This window comes from Coregonus lavaretus, assembly GCF_964263955.1.
Source record: "Coregonus lavaretus genome assembly, contig: HAP1_SCAFFOLD_2065, whole genome shotgun sequence".
Lineage (NCBI taxonomy): Eukaryota > Metazoa > Chordata > Actinopteri > Salmoniformes > Salmonidae > Coregonus > Coregonus lavaretus.
The window spans coordinates 80,514-89,342 of record NW_028166645.1 but is presented as its reverse complement, the minus strand read 5'-3'; the positions used below and the strand labels follow the sequence as shown (position 1 = coordinate 89,342).

At 44.3% G+C, this 8,829-nt stretch overlaps 1 protein-coding gene across 1 annotated transcript; it reads right to left on the bottom strand.

The window, feature by feature from the left end:
- Positions 1-410: 410 nt before the first annotated feature.
- LOC311114467 (double-stranded RNA-binding protein Staufen homolog 2-like) lies at positions 411-7,551 on the bottom strand (the record flags this gene model as incomplete). Its single annotated transcript, XM_084189715.1, has 4 exons — positions 7,481-7,551; positions 2,653-2,851; positions 1,232-1,362; positions 411-570 (listed from the first exon to the last, which is right to left on the bottom strand). Coding segments are annotated over exons 2-4 (481 nt in total), but the record flags the coding sequence as incomplete, so codon positions are not given.
- Between the last annotated feature and the right edge of the window lie 1,278 nt (positions 7,552-8,829).

Sequence of the window (8,829 nt, the reverse complement as noted above, 5' to 3'; positions counted from 1 at the left end):
CTAAGACTGATTGTATTGAAAAAATGTTTTGGAACACAGTTATTGAACTTTCATTTTAGTTTTGTGTCTCAAAATGATTTCTCTCGTGTGCCCATTGAACAGGACCCTGGTATTGAATACCCCGAGTGTTCTGACTGCAGATGGAAATCAGCTGTAAACTAAATCATTTCTCAATACAATGTTTTTGTTGTACATTGTCCCTTAAAAAAACAAAAAAAAACATCATAGTCCCCCGTAGCTCAGTTGGTAGAGCATGGCGCTTGCAACGCCAGGGTTGTGGGTTCGTTTCCCACGGGGGGGGGGGGGCCAGTATGAAAAATGTATGCACTCACTAACTGTAAGTCGCTCTGGATAAGAGCGTCTGCTAAAATGACTAAAATGTAAATAAATCAATAGCAACTGAAAATAACCTGGGTTGCTGTTGATGTCCACTGTAGGAGAGCGGGGAGCTGGCCTGGGCAGAAGGCTCTCAGTGAGGGCTAGAGAGGCGGTGGAGTGCTGGGCCTTCTTGATGCTGGTGCCCTCTGCCTCCCACACCTGCTCCCCTAGACACAGCTGCACTGTGAAAATCTGCCCACAGCGCCACCCAGTGGACAGGAGAGGGAAAACATCACATTTAACATTACATCAAGTCATTTAGCTGAACAGACACTAAGACAGACATTTAACATTACATCAAGTCATTTAGCTGACCAGACACTAAGACAGACATTTAACTGTAATTTGCAATGACATGTGCCTCCTGTAAACACATAGCTGTCCTCCTGTAAACACATAGCTGTCCTCCTGTAAACACATAGCTGTCCTCCTGTAAACACATAGCTGTCCTCCTGTAAACACATAGCTGTCCTCCTGTAAACACATAGCTGTCCTCCTGTAAACACATAGCTGTCCTCCTGTAAACACATAGCTGTCCTCCTGTAAACACATAGCTGTCCTCCTGTAAACACATAGCTGTCCTCCTGTAAACACATAGCCGTAGACGAAAGACATTTGGGTTGGCTGCGTTTGTAGGAGAAGACAGACCAACACAAGAGTCGGCCGTGTGCAGCGGGTTATTTTCTGTTCATTTCCCGACGACTCCACGTGTTGAATCGCCATTTCCCCCCCCCCCCCCCCATCGACACCAAGCAGGTGACCTACTGCGCACGGCCAGTGTTCGCGTGAATCTGTCTTTTCCTTCAGACGTGTCACTTTGAGCAGGAAAGCTGTGCTTGGTAAGGCTGCGTACCTTGGCGTGTGCAGGCCCCCTCTCGTTGAGCAGCTTGTACTGCGGTTGGACCCTGTTGAAACGGGCTAACTCATTCACCAGACACATGGGGGTTTTCTCTTTAGGGTTTGCCATGTTCTCCTGGGGTGGGCCTGGAACCGACGCGGTATGGTGAGGGAGAAAGAAACCCAATAATAACAACATGTTAATAACACATTAATAACCCTTAAAATCATCTATTAGTAATTATTGTCGTTGACGATATGAAAACTGATTATGGGCCTGAGAAGAGATGTCGGTGTTTTTCACTCCTGGTTCTAGAGACCCGAGGGGTATGTATGGAAGAACAGTACATTAAGTGGCTGGAGATGCGAAGACGCTAGTAACTAGTACTAAACTAGTAACTAGTACTAAACTAGTAACTAGTACTAAACTAGTAACTAGCACCAAACTACAGCGTGAAAAAAGAAAAAGGCCCTTGTCTTTTCCCCGCTGATTTACTTAATACGACTGCGATGCGTTGTCGTCTCACCTAGCTATCTTAAGATGAACGCACTAATTGTATGTTGCTCTGGATAAGAGCGTCTGCTGAATGACTAAAATGTGAAATGTATAATGTGGTTATATACCGTGTTGTGTGTCAGGTTGGGTACTGTGACTGCAACAACAACAAGGATTCCTCCATGCAAATGGCCCCCATAAAAAGCAAGTATTGTATTATAGTATAGTATTGTATAGGCCTATATAGACAGACACAGGGGCAGTAATAATAATAATAATAATAATAATATCAGCTTATAGACCAGGGGTATTCAAATATTACCCTACGAGGTCAGGAGTACTGCTGGTTCTGTTCTCCCTGATCATTAATTTCACCACCTGGTGTCCCGGGTCTAAATCAGTCCCTGATTATAATTTCACCACCTGGTGTCCCGGGTCTAAATCAGTCCCTGATTATAATTTCACCACCTGGTGTCCCGGGTCTAAATCAGTCCCTGATTATAATTTCACCACCTGGTGTCCCGGGTCTAAATCAGTCCCTGATTATAATTTCACCACCTGGTGTCCCGGGTCTAAATCAGTCCCTGATTATAATTTCACCACCTGGTGTCCCGGGTCTAAAATCAGTCCCTGATTATAATTTCACCACCTGGTGTCCCGGGTCTAAAATCAGTCCCTGATTATAATTTCACCACCTGGTGTCCCGGGTCTAAAATCAGTCCCTGATTATAATTTCACCACCTGGTGTCCCGGGTCTAAAATCAGTCCCTGATTATAATTTCACCACCTGGTGTCCCGGGTCTAAAATCAGTCCCTGATTATAATTTCACCACCTGGTGTCCCAGGTCTAAATCAGTCCCTAATTAGAGGGGATGAATTTTTAAAAAGGCAGTGGAAATGGCTTTGAGGTCCAGATTTGAATTTGAGTGCTATAGACCTACCTGGTGGGTTGGCAGACACAGGGGTGTCGGGCCCATACCCGGCTGAGGGAGAGGGGCAGCCGGGGCTGGGTCCAGGGCCATTGACTGAGGGCTGTAGACCCAGGGGTCCTGGACTGGCCCCGAGGGGAGACAGGGGGGAGAGGCCAGGGCCAGCCAGGGGCGCTGAGGTCTGCACTTTCACTTGAGCCATGCTCTATACCTGGCAGAGGAGCAAATGTATATTAAAACACACAAACTTAATGACATGTTTGAGCCGTGACACATTAGCATGTATCATCTAACCAAATAATCTATGGCTATATAACAAGATTATGCGTAGAAGCGTAGCACTGAAGTGTCCATGAAAGCACTCTTCATTGTTTTTCCAGTGACTTTCCTCGACCTACGGCTTGCATCACACAATAGCACCCTATTCCCCACATACAGTGCTATAGGCCCTGGTCAAGAGAAATGTCGCTCTGTGAGGAATAGGGTGCCATTTTGGGAAGCAGCCTATAGCCTTTGACAGCACTGACAGAGGTGAGTGGGCCAGGACATGACATCACCGGAATCCAAAATGGAGTAGCCTCTCTCACATTCTGATCCACTGGTGGTTAGTTAATGCGACCACACAATGATCCTTTATGCTCATGTCCCTCCCGCTAAGCTCAACGTCAAGGAAGGAGGGTGCACCGCTGACAGAGTGTGTCCCAAATGCCACCCTATTCCATATATAGTGCACTACTTTGGATGCCATTTTGCGAAGCACACAAAAGAGTCATTGCAGCCAGAGACAACGCAGGGGGCGTTCAACGCAGGGCCAGCGGCGGACATGTTAGCTAGCTACACATAGTATCTAGGTCTCTCCCAAGAGGTCTGAACCTTAATGAAACAGGTAGTGTGCCGGCTCTGTCTAGGTCTCTCCCAAGAGGTCTGAACCTTAATGAAACAGGTAGTGTGCCGGCTCTGTCTAGGTCTCTCCCAAGAGGTCTGAACCTTAATGAAACAGGTAGTGTGCCGGCTCTGTCTAGGTCTCTCCCAAGAGGTCTGAACCTTAATGAAACAGGTAGTGTGCCGGCTCTGTCTAGGTCTCTCCCAAGAGGTCTGAACCTTAATGAAACAGGTAGTGTGCCGGCTCTGTAACTGCAGGGTAGCCACGACAACTGGTACCGGAGCGCCAAGTCTAGGTCCAAAAGGCTCCTTAACAGCTTCTACCCCGAAGCCATAAGACTACTGAACAATTAATCAAATGGCCACCCGGACTATTTACATTGACAACCCCCCCCCCCCACGCGCTGCTACTCGCTGTTTATTATCTATGCATAGTCACTTTACCCCTACCTACATGTACAATTGTACATATATACAGTGAGGGAAGAAAGTATTTGATCCCCTGCTGATTTTGTACATTTGCCCACTGACAAAGAAATGATCAGTCTATAATTTTAATGGTAGGTTTATTTGAACAGTGAGAGACAGAATAACAACAAAACAATCCAGAAAAACGCATGTCAAAAATGTTATAAATTGATTTGCATTTTAATGAGGGAAATAGGTATTTGACCCCCTCTCAATCAGAAAGATTTCTGGCTCCCAGGTGTCTTTTATACAGGTAACAAGCTGAGATTAGGAGCACACTCTTAAAGGGAGTGCTCCTAATCTCAGCTCGTTACCTGTATAAAAGACACCTGTCCACAGAAGCAATCAATCAATCAGATTCCAAACTCTCCACCATGGCCAAGACCAAAGAGCTCTCCAAGGATGTCAGGGACAAGATTGTAGACCTACACAAGACTGGAATGGGCTATAAGACCATCGCCAAGCAGCTTGGTGAGAAGGTGACAACAGTTGATGCGATTATTCGTAAATGGAAGAAACACAAAATAACAGTCAATCTCTCTCGGCCTGGGGCTCCATGCAAGATCTCACCTCGTGGAGTTGCAATGATCATGAGAACGGTGAGGAATCAGCCCAGAACTACACGGGAGGATCTTGTCAATGATCTCAAGGCAGCTGGGACCATAGTCACCAAGAAAACAATTGGTAACACACTACGCCGTGAAGGACTGAAATCCTGCAGCGCCCGCAAGGTCCCCCTGCTCAAGAAAGCACATATACAGGCCCGTCTGAAGTTTGCCAATGAACATCTGAATGATTCAGAGGAGAACTGGGTGAAAGTGTTGTGGTCGGATGAGACCAAAATCGAGCTCTTTGACATCAACTCAACTCGCCGTGTTTGGAGGAGGAGGAATGCTGCCTATGACCCCAAGAACATCATCCCCACCGTCAAACATGGAGGTGGAAACATTATGCTTTGGGGGTGTTTTTCTGCTAAGGGGACAGGACAACTTCACCGCATCAAAGGGACGATGGACGGGGCCATGTACTGTCAAATCTTGGGTGAGAACCTCCTTCCCTCAGCCAGGGCATTGAAAATGGGTCGTGGATGGGTATTCCAGCATGACAATGACCCAAAATACACGGCCAAGGCAACAAAGGAATGGCTCAAGAAGAAGCACATTAAGGTCCTGGAGTGGCCTAGCCAGTCTCCAGACCTTAATCCCATAGAAAATCTGTGGAGGGAGCTGAAGTTTCGAGTTGCCAAACGTCAGCCTCGAAACCTTAATGACTTGGAGAAGATCTGCAAAGAGGAGTGGGACAAAATCCCTCCTGAGATGTGTGCAAACCTGGTGGCCAACTACAAGAAACGTCTGACCTCTGTGATTGCCAACAAGGGTTTTGCCACCAAGTACTAAGTCGTGTTTTGCAGAGGGGTCAAATACTTATTTCACTCATTAAAATGCAAATCAATTTATAACATTTTTGACATGCGTTTTTCTGGATTTCTTTGCTGTTATTCTGTATCTCACTGTTCAAATAAACCTACCATTAAAATTATAGACTGATCATGTCTTTGTCAGTGGGCAAACATACAAACTCAGCAGGGGATCAAATACTTTTTTCCCTCACTGTGTGTGTGTGTATATATATATATATATATATATATATATATATATATATATATATATATATACACACACACACACACACACACATACATATATATATATACTTACATATACATATACTTTTTTAAAGGGAAATATATTTTATTACTTTCCAACCCCACCACCCTTTCCCTAATTGGAGTAAACTAGTGAACAACAATGCTTAGGCCTCTACTTCCAGCTTATACATACTATTAACATTTTATGGACACAGTCAATTTTACAATAATTCTATTTTGTTTGTTTTTACTCCTGAACTTCCTCTACCCTCAACCTCTCCGATCATTTTCATGATGTCCATCCAGTTTGCTTCTATATGCCATATCTTTCCAACTGTGCTCTTTCACAAAAGCTCTCAACCTATAACCTATTTACTTATTATGGACACAGTATGCTTTACATTAGTTATCTTGTTGTTATTAGTTGATGTTAGTTGTTACATGTACAAATTACCTCAACTAACCTGTACCCCCGCACATTGACTCAGTACCTGTACCCTCTGTATATAGCCTCATTATTGTTATTTTATTGTGTAACTTTTTATTGTATTTTTTTACTTTATTTAGTAAATATTTTCTTAACTCTATTTCTTGAACTGCATTGTTGGTTAAGGGCTTGTAAGTAAGCATTTCACGGTAAGGTCTACACCTGTTGTATTCGGCACATGTAACATTTTATTTTATTTGATTCCCCAGGAGAGTGGCCCTTCTCCCTGAGGGCCACAGAGTCTTTAGATGCACAAAGCTGATTCTACTGTAGATTACAGTACTTCTGTGTGTGTTTGATGCTATGGTCATTGTGAAGGACCTATGTGCAAATGCAACCCTTTATTTAATGACTCGGGTAGGAACCAACAAATGAGATCTGGGTAGGAACCATCAAATGAGATCTGGGTAGGAACCATCAAATGAGATCTGGGTAGAAACCATCAGATAATCGATGGATGGAATAAAACGTTTTCAAAGTGGTTTTAGTTTTCACTTTGAATTATAATAAGCATTTGAGTTATAATAAAGCAATGCATCAGTAGTCAGGCTTACCACATGATCCAGTAATTAGTTGATCAGAACATTTTGTTTATTTTAGCTAGCCTACATTAGGTTACGTTACACAATTTCTTCCTGATCATAACATATGTCACATTACAATTTCAAAAATATGTCGTCAATGTATAGCTAGTAGTTAGCGGTCCTGTCAAGATGCAAAATATACAACTAGTAAGTTAGCATGTGTGTTATTATTAGCCAATTGAACTAACAAGCTAACTACCTAGTTACAATAACAGCTAGCTGCCAACACCACTAGCTAGCTTGCTAGCTGCCTAAGAACATCTGCAATGATGTTCAATCAACATACTCTGATATTAATGCATGACATTACATGCTAGCTAGCTAGCTAAGCAAACTGTAGCTGCTTCCTGCTGTGCTAACGTGACGTTAGCTGACTGCACAGCCGCCACAATTGACACGGACTGCCACCAACTATGTCAACTGACAGCACTTAAGCCCCTTCAAAACGTGCCGTAAGCGTTTAGCTATATAAAATACATATTACAGATGTAACCATGCATACGTTCAATGAATGCACATGTATTCTGCATTAGGTTAGATCATTAGCCAGCTCTTGGTTAGCAAGCTGGCTAACCGGTTTAAGAAGTCTTCCAGTGCAGAGTCGGCATCATGGCCGAACAGCGAACACCCCTTCAGTTAGCGTCCCCCACATAGCATTCAGCCCGATATAACTCACCAGGACAACACATATTCACAGGTGACAAGTTCGAACAAAAAAGCTAAGGGCTATCTGAACATGAATGTATCGCTAATAAATCGGCACTTATTTACCTTTGTCCAGGGCCAGACCCCAGTTACACCTCCAACATTGGCAAACACTAAAGAGAACTGATGGATCTAGGAACAGACCACATCACAATTCCGGGCAAAATTATTATATTCGACACCGAAAATGTGATTTTTGCACACAGTAAGTACACCTGCATGTTGCGTGTTACTTTGTCACCATTGCAAGAGGTCGTACGCGCCAGGTAGGCACTGATAGAAGCGTTGTGATATGTTTGATGACACCCGTTTCTCCAGTGAGAATGGTTCAGTCTTGCTTCCAGCGGGGTACACAGCTGAGCTGAGACCATCACAATCAATGTAGTCATCAAGTTCATTTAGCCATGCATGTTACGGAATTACTATATTTATAGCAATGTCAGCTGAATGATTATAATAATATTGAATTGTGTTGGGGTTTATTAATGATAGGCTTAATGTAATTCATTTTAAGTTAGAAATTATCAACTTTGAGTGACTAGTGACTTAGCGAGAATGCAATGTTTCTGTTTCATATAACTTGTTTGCCTAATAGAAAGAATACTTGGAAATGTCAAATTTGGAATATGTCACAAGAACTTGATGCACTCTGTTGTTGTGCTTAATGATTACTTAGAAATGGGTTAAGCTTCCTCCTTAGACATTGAGGACTGGAGGAGCAGGTCAGCTCTTCATTGGAGCCTGTGCTGATCCGTTGACCATTGAGGAGCAGGTCAGCTCTTCATTGGAGCCTGTGCTGATCCGTTGACCATTGAGGAGCAGGTCAGCTCTTCATTGGAGCCTGTGCTGATCCGTTGACCATTGAGGAGCAGGTCAGCTCTTCATTGGAGCCTGTGCTGATCCGTTGACCATTGAGGAGCAGGTCAGCTCTTCATTGGAGCCTGTGCTGATCCGTTGACCATTGAGGAGCAGGTCAGCTCTTCATTGGAGCCTGTGCTGATCCGTTGACCATTGAGGAGCAGGTCAGCTCTTCATTGGAGCCTGTGCTGATCCGTTGACCATTGAGGAGCAGGTCAGCTCTTCATTGGAGCCTGTGCTGATCCGTTGACCATTGAGGAGCAGGTCAGCTCTTCATTGGAGCCTGTGCTGATCCGTTGACCATTGAGGAGCAGGTCAGCTCTTCATTGGAGCCTGTGCTGATCCGTTGACCATTGAGGAGCAGGTCAACTCTTCATTGGACCCTGTGCTGATCCGTTGACCATTGAGGAGCAGGTCAGCTCTTCATTGGAGCCTGTGCTGATCCGTTGACCATTGAGGAGCAGGTCAGCTCTTCATTGGAGCCTGTGCTGATCCGTTGACCATTGAGGAGCAGGTCAGCTCTTCATTGGAGCCTGTGCTGATCCGTTGACCATTTT